This window comes from Anser cygnoides, chromosome 1, assembly GCF_040182565.1.
Source record: "Anser cygnoides isolate HZ-2024a breed goose chromosome 1, Taihu_goose_T2T_genome, whole genome shotgun sequence".
Taxonomy (NCBI): domain Eukaryota; kingdom Metazoa; phylum Chordata; class Aves; order Anseriformes; family Anatidae; genus Anser; species Anser cygnoides.
Genome location: NC_089873.1, coordinates 44508721 through 44534583, shown reverse-complemented (window position 1 = coordinate 44534583; position 25863 = coordinate 44508721). Strand labels below are relative to the sequence as shown.

General features: G+C 43.0%; 3 protein-coding genes and 1 non-coding gene across 5 annotated transcripts in view; all 4 read left to right on the top strand.

Annotated features, from left to right (window-relative positions):
* Positions 1-13439, top strand: part of UBN2 (ubinuclein 2) — a 49077-nt gene extending 35638 nt beyond the window's left edge. Inside the window, exons 12-17 of the mRNA XM_048078834.2 lie at positions 2316-2366; positions 3751-3793; positions 4471-6009; positions 9444-9690; positions 10474-10563; positions 11692-13439. Of these exons, the coding sequence (XP_047934791.2) occupies positions 2316-2366; positions 3751-3793; positions 4471-6009; positions 9444-9690; positions 10474-10563; positions 11692-11741 (2020 nt within the window). The 3' untranslated portion in view covers positions 11742-13439. The remainder of the gene's footprint in view (positions 1-2315; positions 2367-3750; positions 3794-4470; positions 6010-9443; positions 9691-10473; positions 10564-11691) is intronic.
* A 7841-nt stretch (positions 13440-21280) lies between these two features.
* TRNAR-CCU (transfer RNA arginine (anticodon CCU)) lies at positions 21281-21353 on the top strand. Its single transcript has one exon. It is a non-coding gene; the product is annotated as a tRNA-Arg (tRNA).
* A 266-nt stretch (positions 21354-21619) lies between these two features.
* FMC1 (formation of mitochondrial complex V assembly factor 1 homolog) lies at positions 21620-22219 on the top strand. The gene is made up of 2 exons (XM_048078896.2): positions 21620-21862; positions 21961-22219. The coding sequence occupies exons 1-2, from the start codon at positions 21725-21727 to the stop codon at positions 22153-22155; spliced, it is 333 nt and encodes a 110-aa protein (XP_047934853.1). The 5' UTR covers positions 21620-21724; the 3' UTR covers positions 22156-22219.
* Positions 22220-23492: 1273 nt separating this feature from the next.
* The window catches only part of LUC7L2 (LUC7 like 2, pre-mRNA splicing factor), a 36025-nt gene continuing 33654 nt past the window's right edge, over positions 23493-25863 (top strand). Inside the window, exon 1 of one of the 2 annotated variants that reach the window (XM_048078893.2) lies at positions 23493-23843. In XM_048078893.2, the coding sequence (XP_047934850.1) occupies positions 23783-23843 (61 nt within the window). In that variant the 5' untranslated portion in view covers positions 23493-23782. The remainder of the gene's footprint in view (positions 23844-25863) is intronic. The other variant, XM_048078894.2, reaches the window with a different exon arrangement.

Sequence of the window (25863 nt, the reverse complement as noted above, 5' to 3'; positions counted from 1 at the left end):
TGATGTGAGAAACAGAATTCTGGCTATAAAGCATACTAAGTAAATAATTTTCAATGACTTGGGTATGTAGGAAATAAACTTGTTTTTAAATCCTTTTTCTGTGAGGTAATAGTAAAAGTATCTTTCTTGGCACACAGAGGCTGTATCAGTAATTGGGGGAAATGATGTTACTACATGGTATTGTAAACAAAGTTCTACAGAAATGGTTCTAGATCCTCTGGTTGGGGAAGTACTGTCCCCTGCTCTCTATTTAGGAAGTGACCTGTCAGAACTTGTAGGTAGTTGTGCATGGAAAGAGAAAAAGCAAATATTTCCTGTTGTCTCAGTGATAACTCCTAATACAGCATGTGTTGTTCATATGCTGGATTTACATTTATTTTTGGGGGGATGCTAGGGTAGAGATCGTGCTGAAGGCTTATAATTTTTAACCTTTATATATGGCCTTGTGTAAAAAGAAACTATGTGAAATGGAGAAAAAAATCAGTAGGTTATTCTTAACATGAAATGCCCATGTATTTCCTAGGGAATGCTTACTAACAAGAGTACGCCTATACTACTAGAACTTTGTGAGCTCAGACCAGAGGAAAATTTTCTTGCTTTTCCAAAGTTAACTGTATTACATTCCACATACTTCATTGTAGAAGCATGAGGTATAGATATAACTGTGAACTGCACCAAATTCATTTCTTCATGTGTATCACAACTGTAGTGTTGCTTTGTCACATTACTTTTCCGTGTATAACTTCCATACTCAGCCTCCTAAGATTCTTTTACTGATATTCATGGATTTAAAGAAATTCTTCTTGTCCTTAAGGATTTCAAAGCTTTTTCAGATGAGGTAACCCACTTTTAAGTGGGTTGTGTATTTATTCCACATCTGTTTTTGAAAATGCCTGCAATATAAATATGTGTATGTTTAAAAGAAGTCAAAAGAACAGGAAGTTTTTTTCCTTTTAATTCCAAGAGTTTCACTTCTTTTGAGATGGTCTTGCAAGTGGGCTTGCAGCAAATTTATTTCTTACGGGTCGAATAGCACACTTGAAATCATGTCACAGAGGCAATCTCATCCTGACCTCTTTCATCAGCTGTTATAGCTTAAATATACATATGCAGTGGAGTGATTGTTTTCTAAGTGTGTTCTTGCTGCCTTTCTTTGTACTGTATCTTTGACTTCTGTTCCTGTGGCAGTTATGCTTTGCCTTAAACCTCTAAGGATAATGTTACAAATTACTGGTGCCTGGGATGCCCCCAAACTGAAAAAGAGCAAGGAGTAGACAAAGCACCGGGCAGAAGGCATGGAGGAAAATACTTTGGTGAAGCCAGATGAGTCAGAAAGTGGCATGTGGAACTTGTAATGAGGAAAGTTCCTTTTGTTTTCTGATGTTTTTCATAGGCATTCAGTAGTCTTTGATGGGGAGCAATGTAATACAGATATGAGATTTGTAGATACCTGTTTTTTTCAGAATTGTTGCAGCTCTACAGGATGCGTTTTCAGTGGTGAAAAGCTCTTGTTTAGACAGCTGTTCATGATGTGATCAGCATGATGGCAGTGATGTAGGAAAATCTTGTGTATTTTAGTTTCACTTCCCCTTTCCTACTTCCAGGTAGGCAGTTTTCATTAACAGTACATTTATAGCTGCATTTGGATAGCAAGCTGTAGTATAGATGCAGGTCAGGAATTGTTCTCACTTCCCAGAGCAGGAGTTGCTAACATTATCATGGCAACTCCTGTCACTCATGGAGCTGTATCACTTGTTCTGTAGTAAAGTATGTGTGTAAATACAGTGTAATTGAAGTCACAGAGATGGTACGCAATGACCTATACAAAATCTTGAAGACAACTAGGCACAAGCTTGTTTCTTGTGTTCTAACTTTACTATAGTAAGCTTTTAAAAAAAAAAAAAAAACACAACCTACAAAACCCAAACCTGTGTTCAACATGTAAACATGCATGTAGAAGAGTTTGCAATAATCCTTAATTTGGTATTTTAAATATTTTTTTTAGCCCTTGAGGACAGAATTCAAAATGTTATTCTGTCCTGCTGAAGGAGGTGGTACTGTATTATGTAAACTTCTTTGTGGCCATTGACACATGTATTTTGAATGTATACTTAACCATTTTTTATTTATCCTTCTTCTGTTTATGACTGTATCTGCATCATGGTAGTAATACAGACAAACTACCTGCTGGCTACTTTGGGGACAGACAATCAAAGGATTCTTCTAAAAATTCAAGGGTACTTGTGTATGAGGTGGTTGTATGTTGACTGTCCCTGGTGAATCACCTTACATTTCTTTTCTCACCACTCTTCCAGGATGCTTTTTAAAGAAAGTCGGAGTGTTCACAATCACCTCACTTCTGCTCCGTGAGTATTGACAACTTACTAATATCTTCAGTTCATAGTATCTCTTCCCATCTTCACGTAATCTCTTTTTGGACAGAGGGGAGAGAAGGGAAATACTTCGGGATTTGTTTGAAGCCATTTAAAATGTTGATAAATGTGATTGTTTAATTTAGGCTTATACCTATGATGTTCTTGTGGTATTGTACTTTAACTTGGTTTTGAAGTGGCTAGATAACTTAGGTGGATGTTTTTGTGGATTAACACCTTCTCAAATTATTCCAAAGCACTATGTACTGCCTAAATTTTGCTTTGCAGCATCTTACATTGAACCCAGCACTTTCTACTCTTTTATTTTCTTAATAAGTCTCTGTAGCTCCAGTAGGTTGTGTATCTTAGTGGAATTTTACCTTCTTGATTTTCGGACAATGCCACAGCCCTCTCAGGAGCTACCCTCACTTAAACAGAATTCAAATAACCAATTACAGCTTTGAATACCACCCAAATTACAACTCTCGTGATAGCTAAGATTAACATAGGATATTTTTCTACATAATGGCAAAACTGAGCCGTGGTCCATCTACAGAAAAGTCTTTTTAACCAGGCGTTTTCCTAGTTGCTTAGAAAAGAGGACTGAAAGAGCTGTAAAGTGTTAATCTGGTGATCGTTTTGAAGAAATAGAAATAGACAAGATGTGGAATGTCTAAATTCTAAGCTGAAGCAGATAACTAATAGTCTTCAGTACTGTCTTTGCTTGCATAACTGAAGTTGGTCCTATGGTGTTCACTTACACTGGAGGGGGAGGAGGAACCAAAACTGGAACCTTGCTAAATGGCTTGCTGCAACAAACAGAATTTAGGTACGCTGTTTCACAGTTGGCAAGCAACAAAACACTTGTCTGGAAAAAAAAAAAAGAGTTTGTGGTTTGAAATATAAATGAGAGCATAAAGTATATTCCTTCCTCAGTGACAAAAACAGCAATATAAGGCGAAGTAGTATGACTATTATAGGTATCGTCAGTTCAGATAAAGCTCTGTTAAGATAAATTCGTAAGATTGTGAGAGGCTGAAATGCCTTGATGCTTTGAAGCTTCTCTAAATTGAGAAAGTACAAAACAAATATCTTAACTTTTGATATACATCAGGTTATATCAGCAATTCAGTGAATTTTGCATCTAACTTATATAAAGATACATGACAACAATGGATTAACCGTGTGCTTGTCCCCCACCCTTTATTTTAAGAGATTTTTTTTCTATTTCAAGAATGCTTTATTATAAAAGCTTGACCACAGTAGTCATCCTTCTAGTTTACTGGGATATAATCAGGGTGACAGTTGAAACTAAAATTACCTGCCCTTCTTTTGTCTTCTAATGCGCATTTATCTCCTCTGCTTTCTTCTGATTTAGGGCAAAGAAGAAGGTGATTCTGGCACCTAAACCCAAAGTGAAGGTAAATGTCTGACTTTTATGTGACCATTTGATACAAACAGTTTCTTGCCTCTGTTACAGGAAAAAAAATATCTATCAGAAGGGTTCCACTAGTAAATGCTAATTTAAGGAAAATGCTGCAAGAGCGTATTGGTTTAAAGCTCCTATTACCAAGCTAAGTAATACAAGAGACTTCTCTGTATAGCTTTGTGACATTAAGCTTATATAGCTTTTTGAAAATTGACTATGAAGAAGGAAATAATTCCATCAAAGTTCCCTTTTTTAATATGTGGTTTGTTTGCTTTTGGCTTGTGTTAAATGCGGCAACACTGGAAAAATGTGTGGTTGGGAGGATAGCATAAGTTGATAGAGATGTTCATTAGACACGATTAGGTGTTGTCTTAGCCTAGGAGCAATTTTTACTTAGTGGTCAGATTAACTATCCTGTTCTTCACAGCACAGATTATTCTTAACTGTGGGGGGCACTTTTATATGTGGAGCAACAGCACTGGACTTTAAAATACAAATATTGAATTAGCACATAAGTATCTGACATCTAAATATCTATATCTTAATATAAAAAATTTCAGATCTTGGGTTCCACTGAATGTACAGAATAATAGTATTAAACGAAGTAAGACTTTGGATCTCCTCCAGAAAGGCTATTAAACTTGTCTTTTCTTATCTCTTCATTCTCAGGACTCCAGTCCAAAGAAAGAACAGAAAACCTGTACGTCTTCAGTCAATTCAACTTGTGCTACTACACTGAGTACCAGCGCACCTGTCTGCACCCCAGCCAGCTCTAGCTGCACACCAGCTCCAGAGACTATCTGCTTGGACGACTCACTGGATGAAGACCTCTCTTTCCACCCACCATCACTGGACTCTATTTCTGATGCTCTGGCAGTTATCAATAATGGTGCCAAGGGATCACCTCTTGGATCCACCATAGAGACACCAACATCCAGACCTCGCCCTGGGCTGAGGGAAGAGAAACTGGCAAGCATTATGAGCAAGTTGCCCCTGGCAACTTCAAAGAAAGTAGAGCCCACTCAAACACCCCATTCATCAAGTCTTATTGCTGGTCACACGGGGCCAGTACCAAAGAAACCCCAGGACTTAGTTCACACTGGTATCTCTTCAGGCCTTATTGCTGGATCTTCAATTCAAAATCCTAAGGTTTCCTTAGAGCCTTTGCCAGCCAAGCTACTTCAGCAAGGACTACAGAGGTCAAGTCAGATCCAAGCTGCTTCTTCCTCTTCACAGACCCATGTTTCTTCCTCTAAGACCCAAGCAGCTATTTCCACCTCCTCTCAAAGACCCAAGGATGCTAATATCCTGGTATCATCTTCTGAGATTCAAGGTGGTTCTTCCTCAACATCACAAATGACAAAGGTGCACCAGCATTCAGCTGTACAGCAGAAATATGTATCTCCTTTACAAGCAACTATTAGTAAATCACAGACCAATCCAGTGGTGAAATTGAGCAGTAATCCCAAACTGACCTGCTCATCACCAGTCATCAAGGCTCAAGAGAAGTCTGTAGTATATCGCCTGCCTTTGTCTAACCCCTCATCTGGAAGTGGCTCTCAAGTATCTCACCCACTGGTTTCTCGGACAACATCCAGCACCTCTACCTCTAGTAACTATTTAGCCAAGGCTATGGTGTCACAGGTTTCTTCCCAGGGTTTCAAGCCTCCCTTCTCCATGGCTGCCTCTCCCAAACCTGCTGCCTCTCCCAAGCCCACCGCATCTAAGCCCTCTGTGACACCCAAGCCCAATGCATCGCCTAAATTTTCATCTAAGTCCACCTCATCCCCCAGGCCTGCAACAACACCCAGTTCTTCCAGTTCAAGTGCACTAGTTTCCCAGAGTAGTCACTCCAGCAACAACCCCCTTCATAAACAAACCAGTGGTGTAAATATCAGCAGGCAGTCTCCCACAATGAATTTGCTGCCCTCTAATCGCACCTCAGGCCTTCAGCCTGCAAAGAACCCTCAGGCTTCTTCAAAATTGCCCAACTCTTCTCCTTCTGGAACTGTTGGTAAAAATAATTTGGGTGGAGTTGGAATGAATGTACCTGCCAGCAGAGGCAGTAACCTTAACTCAAGTGGAGCTAGTAGGACTAGTCTGTCTGGGGGAGCAGGAAGTGGAACACAGGGTGCTACTAAACAATTGTCAACTCCACACAGACCATCTTCTGCCTCAGGGTCTCCAGTTGTAGCAGCCAGTGTGCAGGTATGCATCTAACACGTTTACATTTAAATCAGACATTAATATTTATCATGCTTTGTAAACAGGCTTACAATATCTTGATTTGAAAATGAGTCACAAGGTTAATGTTTACACTTTCCCTAGTATAAATGCTAATGCTGATGAAACTAGTTCACGCTAGTAAACAGGTATTTCCAGCTGACGTGAAATCCAGGGATCAGGGTGGAAGGAATCCTCTCTGTAAAATACTGGTTGGTCTGTAGTGTGAAACAGAACTCAATTTTGTCATTTTTTCTTTTTAAGAACACTAGAAAAGGTGGGCTTTCTGTGGCTATATTTTCAGGGAATGCAGTATTGTCTTGCATTATTAGATTTCTGTATTCTTTTGTATTTATTTATGTTGATGGAGTTCATATGTAGAGGTATCGCGGTACGTTTGTTACTAAGCTTTGTGGTTAGTTTGCAAAACTGGAGTTCAATTGTTTGTGGTTAGAGTGTAATGCAAGACATATTTAACATTTGCAAGGGCTTTTTTTTTAGTATTTGTGATTAAGTATATGTTTTATTTTGTAGGATCTAGTCAAATCGAACGAGAGGTCATCAGTATATAAACTTCATAGAAATTATTTAAGAGCTTGTGCAGAACTTTGTCATTGGAGTTAAAAAGTAACATAAAACAAATATTTTGAAAATACTGTTGTTCTAAAACCTATGCAAACCTATTATTTGCCCAGAAGACAGCCTACTTTACCAAGCTGTGCTTTTTTCTTGCTGGGAATGATTTAATTATTGAGAAGATCTGAGGTACTCCTCTCTTTTTATTGCTCTCTCTATTGTGAAGCGTGCACAACTTAAGAAAGTCAAGTCAAAGTTAAGAAAGTCAAGTTAAGAAAGGCGATATCACTGCAAATCAAAGCCTTGTTCTACTGCGAACCAGAACAGCAATGTATTTTTCTGAATGGTGTACATAGCTATTGTTTCATGGTGGTGATGTGTACGCAGCTTTTCATGATGCTTTATAATAATGTTTTAGCCTGCTATCAATTTTTCTTAGTACAGCTGAGTAACAGGAAGAAGATGACTTTCATGAGGCATTTCTGTGGTCTCTCACCCTACAATACCTTATGTCTGGTACAGTAGTAAACGAGATGTCTAACAGGCTCTGATACAGTCTTCTCATTAATTTTGGGTACTTTGAATGGAGAGGAGAACAAACAAAAAACCGCACAGTCCATGTTCTGTGTAAGGGCTGCAGAGGTATCACAAAGGGTCTGCAGAAGAGCCGAGCCAGCTGTGGTGCACTTTGGGTACTCCAGAAAGTGCCTGGAGGACACAAATGAGGCTGCAGCAAAAGGACTGGGAACAGAGTTCGGATCTGATGTAATCCTTGATATCCCATGGATATAGTTGCTGTGATGTGGAAGAAAATGTGAAATGGTTGTTGTTGTAGTGCTTAAAGTTGATAGACAGGGGAAATAAGTAGTATTGTGTGGATGATGAGATGAATTCTGGCATATCGTTATTTTATAGATGCTGATCACCTGGGGAATGAAATACACCTTGGCAGACAGTGATGTTGAAAAGGAGGACTGGTGGGAATGTGGTAGATAATTATTATAGGTGTACACTGTAATACAGTAAAAGTGTTTTGGTATAATAGAAGGGGGAAACAGCTAAAGGGACTGAGCAGCATATAATATTACCAAGTTAATTGTGACTTCCGTGCTTTTTTCCTTGACACTTCAGAAGGTACTTTGACAACCTGAAACAGTTTGGAAGAGGTGGTACAAGGATAAAACATTCAATAAGACTTTTGCTACAGTGCAGACTGAGGCTCAGTCAGTGCAGTATATTCAGGAGAAGATGAGAATCAAATTACTTCTCAGTCCAAGTACACTGAATGGGAAGAGGTTTGTGATAACAGTACCTTTTTAGTCTTCAAGATCTAATGGCTAGCTGGGTACAATGTACTAAGGCGTTTGTTACCCTTCTTAATACATTAAATGAGACTGAAAGTGAATTTCCTTTCCATTAAGGGCTTAGGGATTTGATTCCTGATGCTGCTAATCAGAAGACAAGTGGTACGTGAGTTGCTCATTAGAATATCCTGGTCTGCTTACACTGAAGATCAGACTAGATGATTTCGTGTTGGTAATAAAAATGTGTCTGTAACTAGGAAGAGCGACATAGTGAATGGTTGTTACTTTTTGTACATAGGCTTATTTTGAAATTAGTACTTTCAAAGGCTAAAGAGAATAAGCATGTATGTTCTTATAAAGTCTTTCATCCATGGTTTTCTACTTGTGGGATGGAGAATGTCTTAGAAGCTGTCACTCCTGAAATGACAAATACAGATGCTTATTTATGAACATCTGATCTGTAGTTGTTTAAATTTACAGGGATATGGTTTTAAAATGTCTTAAGCAGTAACCTTCCTTTAGCAGCTTTCATCTGAACATCTTAAGACCAAACCTGGTAATAGAAAATTTTTCTCACTGGGAGTTTTTATCACTTTGTTTCTCTAAGTTGATACTATAGAATTCAAGGAGATTTCATTTTCACTTTGAGCTCTGGGTACTCATTAAAATGAGTTTTGGTTTTAGTTAAGACTTACTTATCAAAATGCACAGGTTTGAAGTCCTGTTCAGTCTCTGAATCTTGATAGCTCAAATATCTGTAAAATATAAGCTTGAGTCTAGTTTGAAATGCTTTCTATACATACTCTTTTGTGATAAATTTGAGAATTGAACATTATAATACCATATAAAATTACTGTATGTATAGTGAATGGAAGTGTTAAATGGGAATGAGCAGGACAGCTGCTAATTACAAAGGAACTGATGTAGTTTGGGAGCTGTTGTATCTAAAATATTCTGGCTTAATCTTGCATTTTCTTAAACTACAGTGAATTTAACTTGTGACTTACGTAGGGTGGTGAGAATTTTCCTTCCTTGCCTTTTGCTCTAACATATGCACGTGTGTTTGTGTATGAACACCTACCTATGTGTATATATATGTCTGCATCTTGGTAACCTAACTTTTGTCCTTTGAAGTGTGGTGGTTCTGAAGTACAAATCTGAGTTTTCAGAAATCCTTACTTCTAAGTAACTTTAGAAATAGTTAGCATTGTGTTAAGACCCATATTTCAAGAGGGGAGAGTAACTTGCTTCTAAAGAACTTCAGATCTGCATGGGATGATTTAAAGGAATTTACCTGTGAGGCTGACAAGAAAAACAAGAGAGATGAACCATACTGTCATGTGTGAATGTGAGATATAATGGTGCTTGTTGAGCAGATGAATAGTGGGAACTGATCCTAGGTGGATAAGTGGATATTTATTAATAATGTAATGTCCTTTTTAACAGGACCACACTTAACAGTAAATAGTTGATTCTTATCTCCTTAGAGGATGCTACTCAAAGCTTTAAGATCTTGAAGTACTACTTTTCTCTGTACAGTCAACAGCAGGAGCATCATTACTGGCTAACGCCTCACCTCTGACGCTCATGGCATCACCCCTGTCCGTAACCAGTCAGAATGTGACGTCTGCACCATTAACTCCTTTCGGGATGCTGGGTGGCCTTGTTCCTGTGACCGTGCCCTTCCAGTTTCCCTTGGAGCTGCTTGGCTTCGGGACGGACACAGCTGGAGTGACAACCACCTCGGGATCTACCTCAGCGGCTTTCCACCACAGCCTAACTCAGAGTGAGTGGAATTCCTTATCACACTATGCTGTAGGGAAACATGCTTGCTGAATGTGGAAATCAAGAAGGGAAAAGCCATTCGGTTCTGAGATACTTAGATTTGGTTCATGAAAATCCCTTCAGAAGAGTAAATGTGACTTCTCTGTTAAAACTTTGTTTCTGTAATTATCCAGATGTTATGAATCACCTTTGATAGACGATTAACTTCACTATTAAATTCATAATATATAGCTGCTTTTGAACATGCGTTTTTGGGTTAACTTGTTCCTGTATCTTCAGAAATAAATGTATCTTAAGATTCTCTCAATTTCACAATTCAGATACGAGACTTAATACTGTGATTCATCAAAATGTCCTTAGCTCAGTAATGGCTTAGACACTGATACCAAACCATGTTCTTACAGGCAGGCATCAATCTAGGTGGGGTTTATTATTTGCAATTGCTAAAAGAAATTCTTTAAACTTTTAATCTGTAGCAATTTTGGCCTTCTGCCAAATGAAATAGTATGAAGAGTTGCATTCCAATAGTGACACATGATCCTGGTTCTGACTTTTGATTAACCGTATCTGAACAGGTCTGTTTGTATTGACTTGTTTACCAGCCATCAGAATCCTATCAGGTATTATTTTTTGTTGTTGTTGGGGTGTCTTCAGAAATCTGTGCCAAATTATCATGTTACGATAGCTGTAATTTTAAAAACAAAAGCTTCCTATTTCACTAAGGCTGATATGGTCCGTAAGATTTATTTTTCATCTTTGTTTGTCTCCTTCTTTTTACCCCCAGACTTACTGAAGGGTTTACAGCCAGGTGCTCAGCACGCAGCAACGCTGTCTCACTCACCTCTGCCTGCTCACTTGCAGCAAGCTTACACAGGTAAAGATATATTTCTCTTACTACTTAACAGATTTATGCCCTAGACTGAAACAAAACATACACCAAAATCAAAATTGGTTTAGAGAAGACACAAAACAGGAACAAGCTCTGGTAGCAGCAGATGGTGCACATTCTATTACAGCAGTATTTTTGGAACCTAAGCAGAAGTAGAAAAACAATGTTCAATACCAGAAACAAAAAAGCTCAAAAATCTCAATAATACTTTATTATAGCAGTTTGAGAAATGTAAGCATTCAAATTCAGCCAATGGAAGAAAGGACTACTACATACTAGATATTAACATAATTATTTGCAGACTGTATAGTCTATGCTGGGAGAAAAATGGGTTGTTTTTTCCACTACATTTTAATATCTTCCAGCTAGAAGCCTCTTCATGATTCTTGCAGTTGGGTATGCATATGTGAATAAATGTGATAGTTTCCTAGTGGAAGACCAATCTTCCCTGGGAATCTTATGCTTTAAGTTACATATTTTTGATTGAAAGGAGTAACTTGAAGTATAAAATCTTTTTCTGTTTGTAAGGCCTTAGAGCTGAAAAGCTATCATAAAATTATAGAAGGTGGCGGAGTATGCTCCTTTATTTGCCAGTTGTAAGGATTTTTTAGCCAGAAAAGGGAACACGAAAGGTGGCAGTGGCACGGTGGGTTCTTTATACTGATTTTGCAGTACTTGGCTCCAGAACCAGGGCAGCGTTGTAAGAGGCTGTAAAAACAAACCAATCACTTACGTGGTATCAACCTTGGGTTTTTTTTGGTCACAGTGAGTGCCATGGGTTGACTTAAAATTCTTACAGAGTAAAGACTTCTAAAGAAAAGCTTGATTTTTGTTGTTTTGTTTTTGCAGTATCACAGGCTGCAACTTAAAATACCACGTCTCTAAAGATCTTGCTGTAAAGCTTGAAGTCTCTGGTTTCATCAGTCTTATTTAAAAGAAAAAAAAACCAGAAAACTATTGAAAATATATAAAGTTCAACATGCTATAAAGACAATGCATTTTCTGCTGATTCTAAAGATGAATGTTCCAAATATGTTTTTTATTTTGTAAGTTGTAAAATAAGTTTGTTCATGCTTCTATTCTTCCTCTTCTTTTCCTGTTTCTAAATTGCAGATGGAGGCCAAAGTAAAGGGGACACTAAGTTACAGCGGAAAAACCAGTGACTTCTAGACAAGCAAGGGAGCTGAAGCAGTTCTGGTTGGCTGACAGAATCTGCCCAGTTGGGAAAGTGCTTATTGTCACAGGGCTGCTGTTTCTGTCGATGTTTACATATTCTGATCCCAAGCACTGTGGTGAGAGGAAGAAGAAAAAGAAAACAATACTTGATCAAAGAGAGAAGGAAAAGGGGGACTGGTGCTCCTGGTCATGCAGACTGGTCATAGTTTGATCTTGCCTAAAGAAACAAACGTTTTTTTCATCCGTTCTGATTGGCTTTTAAAAGAAATTGATTGTCAAACCCACAGCAGCACAAACATTTTTTTCTGGGTAATGTCCAATAAAGAGTTGAAAGCATGAGAGGAGCTAGAATAGGTCTCTCCATCCATTGGGTGAGGTGGAATCATCTACTTCACGAGTTCCTGAAGTGCCCCATATAAGATTATATGTAGGTCCTGAGTGTACCGTGTGGTTGTGGACCAAAGGTTATATAGATTAGAAGTGGTGCTGGGATACTTTGTGTTGTATTTAAAACCTTACAGAAATGCAGTTTGTGATGTGGGCATTTTTTCAGCTTTACAAGGTTATTTGGCTATAGAGAGCCTATGGATGTATGCAGTCTCAGTTCCAGAGAGCTGTCTTCAAAAACAGATCTCCTGGTACATGAGATGTGAGAGACAGGCTACTGGGAAACCCTTTTCTCCTTGTTTATTTTTTTTCTTCTTTGTTTTAACATGACTCTTACATAGGGAGGAAGGGTGTGTGGAAATTTTTCATCATACGTAAAAAGGAAACCAACATTTTATTGGTCACACTAGCATTTCTTTCCCACATCCTTTTTTTTGTTTAAAGGGATGCTAGGACTCTTTCAGTCCCTCCATTTGTTAAACTTTCCTTTCCCTTGTGCTTATCTGCTACTGAAATTAAGTAATGTTCTATCACATCTTTCATAAAATACAGTTAGTTCTTTACCCATTCTAGATCTTCCTCATCTGTCACGTAACTCTTCCCAAAAGCCACGCATTATCCTGATTTGCTAGTAAAAGAGAGCTGAATGTGACTTACTCCAGAGCCAGGTTAATACTGCTTCAGGCATTAGCCAAAGAGGAGTCGTTCAAAAGCGACCAGAGGTGCCTTCTCTTCTGGGGCTGAATGGATCGTCTCCAGCATTTCCAGCCCCTGCTGGCCTGGAGAGTTTCCAACCTGAACTCTTCCTTACATGGTAGCACAGAACTGCAAAGCTGGCTATTTTTTTTATAGCAATACATGGACTGGTTCATTTGTAAGGTTAGGAAGTATCCAGCACATGTTGCACTTTTGACACTAGGACAGAACTTTGCTGTTAGATAAAAGATGAGAATGACAGAAACAAATAAATCCTAGGGGAAAGACGCAACTAAAATGATATGATACCCTTCTCCTTCAACCCTGAAACATTCCTGATCAGAGATGCTGAAATTCCTACTAGCTAGTCTTTCCAGTAGTTTGAGGTGAGTTTGAACCAGTGACTACTGGTCATCTCATCTTCCAGAGATACCTTGACCATGGATAATGAATCTTCAGTGTTTTTGCTAGATTAACTTATAGCTTTCAGGTTACTTTTACATGTGACTTATTTTTCTTAGACCAGAGAACAATTTCTTTTCTATTTAGAGCTCATTTTAATTTTATATAAATATATATATATACATGAATCTAAAATAATATATATTGTGTATTTAGTATAAAGATGTTGGGTTGAGCTCAGCAATAAATGTTTTTGCACAACACTTCTGTGAAAGACACATTGAATTAAAATAAGATTCATTAGTTCATGAATTTCACTCCATAGCATCAGCTAACTAGATGCCTTTTAGCTAATGCTAATGTTTCGTATGTGGCATGTTGATTAGATAAGCTTGCATCTTAGTCAAGGTTATTTAGAGTTGAAACATACAGCTACATAGACTCTTCCATTCCTCCTAACGTGCAAATTCTAGTGAACATTAAGTACCGCAACCTATTTAGAGTGCAAGCTTTATCTGATTTTTCTTTTTCTCCAGGAAGGGTTGAAGGAAGAAAACTTTTTTTTTTTTTGAGGCCTAAGAGAATGTTGTTTTTTTCTGAATTGTCAAACCTAATACTTTTAAACAACCTGTGTAGCTAAGGGAGTTGCAGCAGTGAGCCATCAAGCAGCAATATATTAAAAACAAAACACAAAATAACCCACCAAAAAAAAAAATGTCCTAAGAGTTCTACCTCTTCTGTGTTTTCTTCATCAAAGCATCTCATCCAAATTTACATCTCTTGTCTTTGTAGTTGCTAAATGAAACTTCAGTTGGGAGACTTGTGGCCCTTTATAATAACAGCACAAACTTTCTTTCAACATCCCTCCCTCTCTTTCTGTAGGTACGACTCACCTTCAGTTAAGGGATATCCTCTCCAAACCTTGAGGACAGGAAGTAGTCCTGTCTGTATGGCCTGTTGAGCTTCTCAGTTTTTGGAAATGAGTAAACTAATACTGATGGTGAGAATAAAGATGACCATACAGTCTTTGTGCCAGTTCAGACAGTCCCCCAGCGGGTAACTCGCCTTCAGTCATTGTACTGCCGAGCTGCTTTGGAATCAGCAACATAATGATGAAGGGGTCGGTGTTGCCTTTTCCCTATTCTTCTGTGTTAAACCTAGCAAGGCCAAATTAAAGGGAATAATAGGGTGGCTCCCAGAGACATTTTTGGTTAGCACAAACAGGGTGGGGAAGTGAAAATTTTCTGCAATGTCCAAATGCAAAACTAGGTTAATGTTTTCCTATTTTCTGCAGAGCAGCTCTCCTAAAAGCATTTCCCCCAGTTTTTTACTACTTTTTAAGGGCCTCTGGTAATAAATAAACTGTAGTTGTACATACTAAGTAACCCTCAGTATTCACAAGCAATAAGAAAGCCAAGTAGAGCTGTCTTTTCCAGGCAGCAGGGCTGAACTCGGTTTGGGGTCTGTATATGAGCTAGCATGTCAAGCTCACTGAAAGCCCCAAACGAATGCAAGCAATAATTTCACACACAGGTCTTAGATGTTAAAACCCTCTGAGTAATATTTTCAGCTACGTGATCCAAAGTCCCCAAAGTCATGGTAGCTATTGTAAATCCTTCTGAGACACTTGCAAAGTAAGAAAGAAGGCGGCAGGCTACATGAAAAACAGGCTGCAAAATTTCTGATACCTTGGACTGTAACTGCAGTGTTCTCCTACTCCAAAATGGCCTAAATCACTTTGTCCAGCCTTCTCTGATGATTCAAGATACATGACTAATACTGAGTGAGTCACAAGTGTGGATGCTGTGGGTTTCACATCTGTTTTCTGCTAATCAGAAGTAACTTTTAATTACTTGGGTTCTACTTCTTGTTTGAATCCAATCAAAGTTGTCTGATGCACAGAATTGGGGGGTGGGACAGGTGCCAAGAGCCTGTTTCCTTCCTCAGTCCCATCACCTGACCCTTCTTCCACACTCCTTCTCCACTTGGTGCAAGACCCTTGAGGACATGAAAACAGAAATCCTGCAACTCTCCCAAGCTGCCATCAGTTGTGTGAACCATTAACCCTCTGGGAGTCATCTTGGACTCCGACTAACTTTATCACATTTGCTGCTACATTCATAAAATGAACTTTTAGCTGTATTTATTAGCAAATTTTAATCTAGTTTACAGTTTGTTTGGTTTTCTTTTGAGTAGTTTTTGCCCACAGATGGATTAGAAGTATTGGGGTGTTTGGGTTGTTTTTTTTTTTTTTTTGAGTGAATTGCTAAAGGCACAGTGGTCCCTCTCCTGTTTTTGTTTTGGATTTTTTTTTGCAGATGGAATTGCAGGAAAACCTGCAGTCAGGCTAGGCTGTGGAAGGCTTCTTCCCACACCTACCTTTAATCTTTTGCTGAATTAGGGGGAAATCACTAAAGGGACACTTGCTTTTTGTTTGTTTCATAAAATGATCCAGAAAGTGAAAGCAGTAGGTAAATGACTGATTAATTAACACTTTATGCAATTTTAATTTTATAGAAATTAAAAAGTTGGTAGCTTTTTGATTGGTCCTAGCTCTGGTGAAATGGCTGTTACCCTCCATGACTTACTTGATTCAGGCCTTTGTCCTTTGTTTAAGTGCCTTTTTTTATTTTATTTCCCTACCCTCTTAAACTGTTCTCAGAGATCCTGAAGTGCTGGAAGGCATTTTGGAGGAAAATCTTAAGCTTGCCAAGATAGATGGCTTTATGCTGTTATACTATTTTTCCCTTTTGTAAAAAAAAAAAGAAAAAAAAGTGTGTAATGTATGTGACTTCATAGCTGCTGTACCATGGCGTTGGTTCTGTATGCTTGTGCTTTCTTTCTCTCACGCTCACACGTGTGCGCACACGTACATACACAGCAATATTCCCGAGAACCCCATAACTGTGTTCATCCTCCTATGTTCTGCTGGCGCTGTTAAACATTCACATACAAAAGGGGAACGTTTGGGCAAAGATGGCAGTACAATAAAAGCGTGCGTGCGTGAATGTGTAAATGTGTGTGAGAGAAAGGAAGTGGCTAATGAGATTGAAACTTGTTATATTTTTCTCTGGAGGTTTTAAATTTGGGTCTTAATTCACAAGTACAGCTGACAACTTTAAATACCGGACCGCTTCACACTATTACTGAACTTGAGGCAATAGATGTGTGGCTAACGTAACTGAAAGAAGTGGGGAAAGAAGAAGGTTAAAATAGCTTGTAACAATTTTGAGTTGAGATGAACTGCAAGGAATCTTGTGTATGGCTAGCCATGTCTGCTTGGCACTGGTTATTGCAAGGATTCTTACATTTACCAAAGTTGTCACTTCCTACCAGGCATCACGTGTGAGAAGGAACTTGGTATAAACTGCAAGAATGCAGCTGCTCTTTGAAGTTAAACCTGACTATACTTCACAAGCTGCCTAAATCATTCACCTTTGAGTACTTTTCTCACTGTACTTTTTCTTGCTGAGATTTCATTAATGGTTTGTTCTCTTAAAATAATGAACAGTAAGTTCGTGTATTGTTGGCTGCAAGTGAACACTCAAATAGTGTCTGTGCTTGTTTGCTTGTTCTCTGACAGAATCAGTGATCTGTAATAGATCTTCTAATGATTTTAACTATTCTGTGCTGAGGATACATCTAACTTACTATTATTATAAACATGCATACCTGAAATTAGCAATTCATTTCTAAACTTAAGGTAATTTATGTAAGCATCACCAGACTGTGCTAGTTCTGTGATGTTTCCACTGGGGGAGATCTAATTTTGAGTTGCAATATGAAAAGGAAGTGTTTACCTTCTCTTTTCAGAAACCAGAGTAGGAATGGCTAGAAGAGTCCTTCATACGTCAGTGAAGAGCCCATCTAGAGAGCCAACAGTAAGATACCAAATGCAACATGTTCCTGTGGCAGAAAATAGCCTAACTGCTATTCCAGTTATCGCATTCAAATGAACCTGTTGAAATGAGGCCATAGGTAGATTTCTTTTACTGATCTAACAGTGCTGGGGATAGTACTATTGCTGGTAGCTTGGTCAGTTGGAGTGAGAGCGCGTCCTAATCTGCCTTAGGTGAGTGTGAGAGAGTTACTTCTGTAGTTAGGCACATCCACCCGTGGCAGTGACTTGCGGTGACTGGGCTCCTCTGTTGCTGTTCAGTCCCTCTCAGGCACGTGTGCTCTTTATTCTAGGCTGATCTGAAAGATTGGAAATCTACAGCTGGCACTGCTGGTTGACTGTTGTGGTGTTTTTAACACCTGTGGCTGTTCTGAAAATCACCGTCAGTCTGCTGCTGCTTAAAAAAATCACTGCCAAAATAAGCAGCAGCAGTAGCCCGGCTTAGCCACTGGAAATATAACCAAACGTTGTTGGGGGATACTCTGGTTGTGGAAACGTCTGGTGCGGCTCCATCATCCTTTTTCTGTGACCCAATGATTCCTTGCTGCTGTAATAGCCTTTTGGGGCCACAGGAAGCCCCGCTGCTGCTATGTGTTATGCTGAGAGATCAGCATGGCCTGGAACTGGGGATGCACGAAGATTCCCTATGGCCATTTTTGCACACTCCTCGTAAGTGATACTGTGCTGATCTTGTCAGTAGTGGAGGATATAGGTCTGTTATTTTGTAGACATTTTTTGACAGCTATAATTCTACAGAGCAACTCTAGAAAAAAAAATGCTTCGTTTTGTATCTAGAAGTGAATTTCAGCCTCTTCCCTTGCCATGTCTCCTGTTTATTTAATAACCTTTAACTAAGAAGTTTTTCTTTATGCTGAAGTAATCCAAAACAAGCAGTGCACATTGCCTTCTATCATGCTCATTACTAAAGGTGTTTTTTTTGGCCCAGCAGCATGTGCAGATGTATTTTTTGAACAGATTCAGTTAACGTTTGTTACTGTCTGGTACCAAGAGAAAAAGGCAAGAGAATCAACCCAAACCAGTCAGGAGATACCACTGCTGCAGGCCAAACCAAGTAGCTGCCGAGGCAGCCAGAGCTGCTTTGAGACTTCTCAGATTTCACCAGTGGAGTGGGAGGTGGGGGAAGAAACTTTCTTGTGTTCTCAGCTTTCTCCAGATAAGGCCTTAGTTTGATTAGTAGTCACTAATATCAACTATGCAGATAAGTATTCTTTACATGTCTCAGTGTTACATGCATTCCTTCCCCCAGCTACCCTGTTAATACATGTTGAAATTTTACCCAAAGAAAATGGAATATTTTTTGAATGTCTGTACTGCAGAACTCTTTTTGCTACAGTGAGGAAAGAAGTTTGTATTTCAAAAAAGAAACCCTTTTGCTGGTGCAACACCTAGTGTCAAGTGTCATGAAGTTGCTTCAAGAGGGAAGCTAAAATCACCTCTTGTGACAAGTCTTAGTCTGAGAGCTTTCAGAATATTCAGCTCTCAAAATGGGTTTAAAGAAGCCGCAGCAATGTTGTTTTTTTAATGTACTGATTGGATTTGGGGAGAAGCTAATGAGATCCCGTGTTTCCTTCCAATATCAGAAGTAAATCGTTTCCTCGCTTAAATGAAGTTGCTTCTAAACAAGAGGAGGTATCAGCTACCCAGTAGCTGGATCTTCAAATAAAAGCTGATTTGTGATTCCCCAGGTATTTCTCGCTGATCCTGTAGTCTTGTATGTAACTACAAATAACAATTTAGCTCAGAGGTGAGAACTGTAGTGTGTGTTTTATTGCCAGTAATTCCATCATGTAGCAATTAGTACCATGTTCTTGCATAGTTCTCAAGGTCCCTGTTGGAAATAGATGGAGAAATATTTTTGGACTACTGTTTAAAAAAAAAAAAATTTACAAAAATCATTAATGCTATTTTCCCCAAAAAGTCTACTGAGCAGCGTTATATTTTAGCCGTTAAACTAGTACCCTTGTTCTGTGATTTGTCTCTTGTAGTCTTCTTTTTACTGAGGGTTAGAAGCATTTCGTAAGTAATCCGTAAAATGTTGGTATTTCCTAGCTTAAAGTCAGCTGCTTACAATAAAAGGGCATCTGTGATTATAACTTCTGATGATACAAAAGCACTACGTTACGAATATTTCATTGAAAATACAGGTGTGGGTTGCAAGTCCCTTCAGTTCTGCCTGGTAACGAGGCTTAGTCAAGAGCAGAGCTTCCACGTCAATTCCTGCCCACCCAGCCAAGGGCAGTGGGGGTCCTCCCACAGACAGGTTTGGCCTCTGTATCCTTTGTTGTCACATGTGGCGTATATATTTTTAGCAACTTTGGATATAGCCAGCTTAACCCTACCTGACTTGCTGATCCCCAGGAGAATGAAGGAGGCTATGTAAAGTGAACAGCTGAGAAACCGGTGGGCCGAGCGTTTTCCTGCCCTGCTCTGTGTAGCTCAGAGCAGTCAGTCAGTTGCCTGAGCATTTTGTTACAAGCAAAACTAAAACCTTTGTAGTCCTCTGCTTCAAGCAAAGGAACGCGCAGCTACTAAGAGATGGCAAACCTCTTTGAGTTAGTGACTCCTGTGATGCTCTACACAGTCCCACGTGAATTTGTATCAGGTCACCTTCCTCCTTTTATTACTTCCGTATTTCAGATCACAGGGCTTAGTGACAGAGAGGATCCTAACAGCCACGTGCTTACCTGGTTGAGCTCTCCAGAGAAACTCCCCTGCGAAATGCTCCCCTCTTGTGACAGCAAGCCTGAACAACCAAATGCAGCTACATTTGGGTGATTAGCACCACTTTCATTTGGATTTTAGGGAGGCGTGTTCCACTAACTTCAAGGGATACTGTGTTTTAAATGTGTGATTTCCTTCCTCTCTCCTTATAAAACTGGACCTGAACACAAATTTTGAGTTGTTGCTTTTTTTTTTGTAATAATCTCAGGACCTGAAAGATTGTAGCATTTAGTGTGTCTTAAAAATGATGTACTGTACCAGCCATGGATTTTGTAAATACACCTGTCTCCCTTTTTTGTATTTTAATTTTTTAAAGTGTGTAAGGCTCTTTGCCAGAGGAACTGGTGCCTGCTTAATTTCCATCCTGAACTGAAGCGGGAAAAGGAAGAAGCTGCTGCCACAAAAGCCTGCATCAGTTCCAAATGTGTATACTGTTCTGGTCAGTTTAATGGCTGTTAGTCCTTAGTATTATTTTTTTATTTTTAATTGGGAAGCTGGTTTGTTCCCCTGCACATTCCCAGTTGTGGCTAGCAGAGCCCTATCAGGGAGACTATAAATCTCTTGTGTGTGACTACTTGACGTTTTCACTCCTTCCAGATACTCAGGTTCACATTCCCTGAGAAGTCTGATGTTTTCAGAAGTCAGGACTATTGGCCCTCCGCAAGAAGAGCTGGAGCGCATTTTTTGCTTTATCAGTGCTTTGTTCCAAACAGTAACGGGGCTTGTGTCCTATGAACCTTGCAGATGCCACCAGCTTCACCACCTGTTCCTGGAGGGACTTTCCCTCTTTTTCTTCTGCTTTCCTGAAAGGAGTGCAAAGATTTTTTTGGCAGCAGTTTTGCTCTGGGATCCACATTTAGGCAGCAGCCCCCTGTTCTGCAGTAGGAGCCTTACGCAACTGGGTGTAGCTGTTCCCTGTCCGTAATGGCGACAGGCATTTTTCATGAGTGTACTTTTTTTTTTATGTCATGTGTCTGTGCTGTATTAAATAAAGAGGAATGTACATATTAGCTCTGTCTGTGTTATTTCTCACAAAATAAAGATGTGGTTGGGGGCTTTGGGGGGGGGGTCGTTTCTCTTTGTTGTTAAATTGGATGGGGGGAGCGGCTGCTACGGCTTCCTTCAGCTGGGGCCACCCCGAAGCAAGGGCAGCACTTCAAAACTGCTTTAGAAGGAGGGGACTCTTCCTCCGGAGGCCATTATTTCAAGCCCCAGCCGAGCCCTCCTCCCTGGCCCTTCCCCGCGGCTAAGGGCGGCCGCCATTTCCCTGCTCCCCGCTCCCGGGCGGCGAGGGGCAGGCGGGAGGCACCGCCCAATGGGCGCCCAGGAGGCGTTGTCCATAAAAGGAAAGGGGCGGGAAAATGAGAGAAGTAGCACCGCAGCGCAGCCGTCTCCGCGGTAGCCCCAGTGGCCTAATGGATAAGGCATTGGCCTCCTAAGCCAGGGATTGTGGGTTCGAGTCCCATCTGGGGTGGACTTCATTTTTCTACTCCGAGCTTCTTACCTTTTTTTTATTATTAATTTTATGTATGTATTCATTATTTTACTTTTTTTATTTTTTTTTAATTTTGGCCAAAACGCAGACCCCGAAGCCCCCGCGGCGGGGCGGGCCGCACGAAGCCTCCCTCAGCGCCTGCGGCCGTCGCTCCCCTCCCCTCTCCCCTCCCCGCCCAGCAGGCGGCGAGAGCCCGGCCTCGCCTCTCGCCCTCCGCCGCTCGACCCCGGCCGCTCGGGGGAGCGGGGGCGGGAAGCGATCGCTCCGCTCGGCGCTCCGCAGCCCGCCCTGGCGGTGGCCGCGCCCCGCGGACCCGTTGCCGTGCAGCCCCGGTGCCGGCCGGTCGGAAGATGGCGGCGCTGGGCTCCCCGCTGCGGACGCTCCGCGGGCTCCTCCGCGAGCTGCGGCTGGCGAGCGGCCCGCCCGGCCGGCCCTACCGGGACACGGCCGCCTACCGGCACCTCCTGGCGGCCTTCCGCGCTCACCGGGTACGGCGGGGGCGCCGCGGCTCCTTCCCCTCCCGCTCCGCCCCCTTTCCCGGCGGCGTGAGGTGAAGCGGCCGGCCCTTGTCGCCTCCTCTCCGCAGGTCACCAGCGAGAAGCTGTGCCGGGCCCAGCAGGAGCTGCACTTCCAGGCCGCCACCTACCTGTGCCTGCTGCGCAGCGTGCGGCACCTGGCCGCCCTGCACCACGAGTACCACGGCAGGGGGGAGCGCTCGCCCGAGGAGGTGGCCGGCCTGGTGGGCTTCCGCCTGCCCCAGCAGCCGGGAGGGAAGGGCTGAAGCGGCCGCCGTGCGCCTGCCGTCGGTTCCCCAATAAACGTGCCCCGGTAGGGGAGCCGCCGAGGCCCTGCTGGCTTGTGTTTCTTGGAGGTTTTCAGTCAGCGGGTGTGGGGTGAAAGGGGAGCAAGAGGGGATCCCCTCCCGGTGGTTATCGAGTGTATCCGACCTGCCTCTTCGTCTGGGTGTCCGGTGTGACAGGCAGCCTCAGGGAATGAAGGGGTTACCTATAATAGAAAACTAGGCTAAAAACCTCACTGTCCAGCTATCGTAAGGCAGTTAAAACTTTCTTTTCTTCCCCTAAATCTGTAGGTGAAGGGATTTGCCCATTTTCTGTAGGGTTTTCCTGCCATGTTCTGTACATTGGGAATTTTCCAATGGAAAAGGAAAAGCCCGATTTCCAATTCCAATTCCCAAAGGAAAGGCCCTTTCTTTGGGGCATTAGAAGGTTCTTGTGAGTGCTGCTGTACTACTTCCTCACCTTGAAGATTTTCATCCGTGGCAATGACCTAGTGATAATGACTCAGAATACTGCTTCCTAGTGAACTGCAAATTTCTGAATGTCTTGAAGTGGTTGGCTCAGACTAGGCCTTTTGTGCCTGTTTCACTGTGAATCTTGGAGAAGCTTCCTTAAGCAGTGAAGTGATGCCTGTCAGTAACACCAGATGTGTAAGTCAGACGACAGTGAGTTACAGTCCAAGCGATAATGCTGTTTTCTTGTCCTGCGACCTGGAACAGCAAGCTTCTTTTTATAAGGAAAGAAACATTGGTTTCAGTTGTCAGAAGAGGCTTGTTCTGTGCCAGATGCTTAAGAAACCTGTACCAAGGGTGACTTACAACGGCTGTAAATGCGAGGCTGGGCTGTAATTGCGGGAGGAGCTTAATAAAGAACGACCAACAAAAGAGCGCTTGGCTGGGCTTTGCCGGGAGGGAAGACAAAGCGTGCTGTCAGAAACGCGCTGCGAGCCAAACCGCTTCCCCTCAACGCGTGCCCTCGCTCGCCTCTCCCCTTAGTTAACACCAGCCCAGCCCCGGGGCAGCGGGCGGGCGGAGCAGCCCCTCAGGCCCGGGGCGCTGGGGCCAGCAGAGGCCGGCAGGGACGCGAGGCGCCCGGCCGCCCGCAGCGCTGCCCCCTAAGATGGCGGCGGGCCGCGGGGGGAGGCTCCGGGGCGCCCAGAGCGGTCCTCGCGTCACAGCGGCTCCGCGGGGCCCCCCCGCCAATCACCGCGCCGCGCGTCGCGGCCAATGGCTGGGCGCCGAGCGCCGGCCGCGCTGACGTTGGCGGGGAGGTGGGAGGCGAGGAGGAGGAGGGCGCGTGCGCGCGGGTTTCCGTTAGCGCCGGCGCGCGCGCGCGTGGCAGGCGGGAGGAGCGGCGGGGGGAGGGGAGGCGGCGGCGGCACCGAGCCGGGCGCGGGGCAGAGGCTCCCCCGCTCCGCCCTCAGCGTCAGCGCCCGCTGCTCTCGCTGCACCTCCGCGTCCCCCCCGTGCCCTCGGCGGGGAAGCGGGGCTCCGCCCGGGCCCGCACCGTGACGCGTAGGGGGAGGGCCTCGGGCCGCGCCGGGCCTCGGGCCTTGTAGGCCGCAGTCGGCGTGAGGCGGCCGGGCCGGGCCGGGCCCCCCCCGCGCTCAAGATGTCGGCGCAGGCCCAGATGCGCGCCATGCTGGACCAGCTCATGGGCACGTCCCGGGACGGTAAGCGCCCCCCGGCCGGGGCCGCGCTCGGAGCCGGGGCGGGGGCCGGGAGGGGGCCCGACGAGCCGCCGCCGTTGTCCGCCCGCTCGCCCGCCCTAGGAGCGGGCCCGGGGCCCCGCGGGGACGATGCGGCCGCCGGGGGCCGCCGCCGCTCTTGAGGCCCAGCCCGGCCGCCGAGCGCTGCCCGCGGGGCCCCCGGAGAAGCGGAACCGCGCCGCGGCAGGGCCCGGCCGCGTGGCTCGGCCCCGCGGGGAGCAGCGGGCAGCCGCGGCCGGGCGGGGGGGCGCGGGCAGAACAGCCCCAGCCCCCCCCCCCCCTTTGGCGGAGCAGGGCGCTCGTGTCACTGTAGTCTGAAGTCTGACCCAAACCATCATTTCTGCCGGCTGGGTGGGTCTGCCTGCTGCTCTCTGAAAGAGAGGGTTTAGTCGCTCCCAGCGGATGAACTCCCCCTATTTTTTTTTTCCCCTTTGTTAAAGAAAATCACGTTTTAACACCTAGAGGCAGTAATCCTGAGACAGAGAGACACGGTAGTTACAATCAGGCTTCTGATCACTTTGCGGTCACATCGTGAAATAGAAAATTATCACTGCGTACAGGTTCTCAGATTTATTTTTTTTTTCACGCTCCACAGTGATGTTTGAACGGCAGTGATCCGTAAGTGTAGGTAGTGTGGCGACTGCTAGGGAAGGGGAGGCCCTGGTGTGATGTGTAGTATCTCATTTATGAACAAGAGAATGCTGCCCCTGAGGGTAGACTGTGGTTACAGATGATTTTAGTGTTCTGCATGTTGTACTCACTCTCGCAGGTATGCTACGTGTTTGTTGAAGCTTCGTGATTTATTAATGATTATCTGTGTTCCCATGCACTGGGTAGGATATATGAACTGGGATTTACTTTGCACGTGCCGGTCATCTCTTGGAACCAGGGCAATATGATCTTTTCAGCTTTTTTGATAGGGTTTGGAATTTTAAATAAATGTAACAAGTTTTCACGTACCCAGGATATCATGAATGCTTCCTGCTACGTGCTTACAGCTGTTCTAAACAGGGGCACGATAACCTCATAGGAAATTTACTATTATGCAGAGGTTGCCTTCGAGAGCAAGGCTGGTTAGCGAGTAGTCAGTGTGCAGGATCTGACTTGGAGTGATTTTTTTGTCTCATCCCAGAAGATTTTGAATGCTTCCTGTTGTGGTGTGAGTGCTCAGCTTGGCCATGTAACATGGTGCTCATGAAATTCAAGGCTTCCCAGCGCTAGCACCCAGCTGGCTGTCTCAAAAGGGTACCTAAGACTGCACAGGAAGCTTAAAAGGGGTGAAGGCTTTTGCAGTTTTTGAATGCGTTTTCCGCTGGCGGTGGAAGAAGGGCGACTGACATGTGAGAGCTGCTTAAAGATGCTAAATGACAGTTACACTTAAGACCTAAGCTAGGAAAACCAATCGCATACTAGGTTTCCCTTAGCTTTGTGAGAAAGCAGTCATTTTATTGATAACTATATTGCCCCCTCCCACCCAGCTTGTAAATCCGGAGCTGCGGGTGCTGAAGTGAAAGTGGCTTACTGAGAGGAAGCATCTAAACAAAGTTGACGGGATGGGGAAGGATAAGGAAAAAAGGCTGTTTGCAATACTGGCTTCTATTATTGGATTAGGTGGAGAATTGGGGATCTCAGTGTAACACCATTTTAGTTCTTTTTAAAAAATAAATAAAAATTCCAGTGGAGCATTATTTAAACCAGAGTGCTCCCAGGGACTGAAAATCATCATTTTCTGTGAAGCTGGCACCCTTGTAAATTCAAGGCCAGGTTCAAGGTCACTGAAATATTGCTAGCCTTGTGAGTAGTGGGTTTTGGCTTTTTTTTTTTGTTTCGCTCCCCCATCACCTCTGACAAATACTCTTGTTTCTAGTAATATGCAAATCACGGCTTTTTGTTAGAGTGTGGCATTTCTTGGTAGAGTGGAGCTCTTGTTTCCTCACCTGTCCCCATTGCCTTATATTTTGCTCTACCTGGCAATAGAATGGAT

Excerpts from the sequence above, each read along its gene's own strand:
- FMC1 (XM_048078896.2), top strand. The coding sequence starts at position 21,725 with ATGGCGGCGCTGGGCTCCCCGCTGCGGACGCTCCGCGGGCTCCTCCGC. Across the intron at positions 21,863-21,960 it reads CGGCCTTCCGCGCTCACCGG|GTCACCAGCGAGAAGCTGTG; the intron begins GTACGGCGGGGG and ends TCCTCTCCGCAG.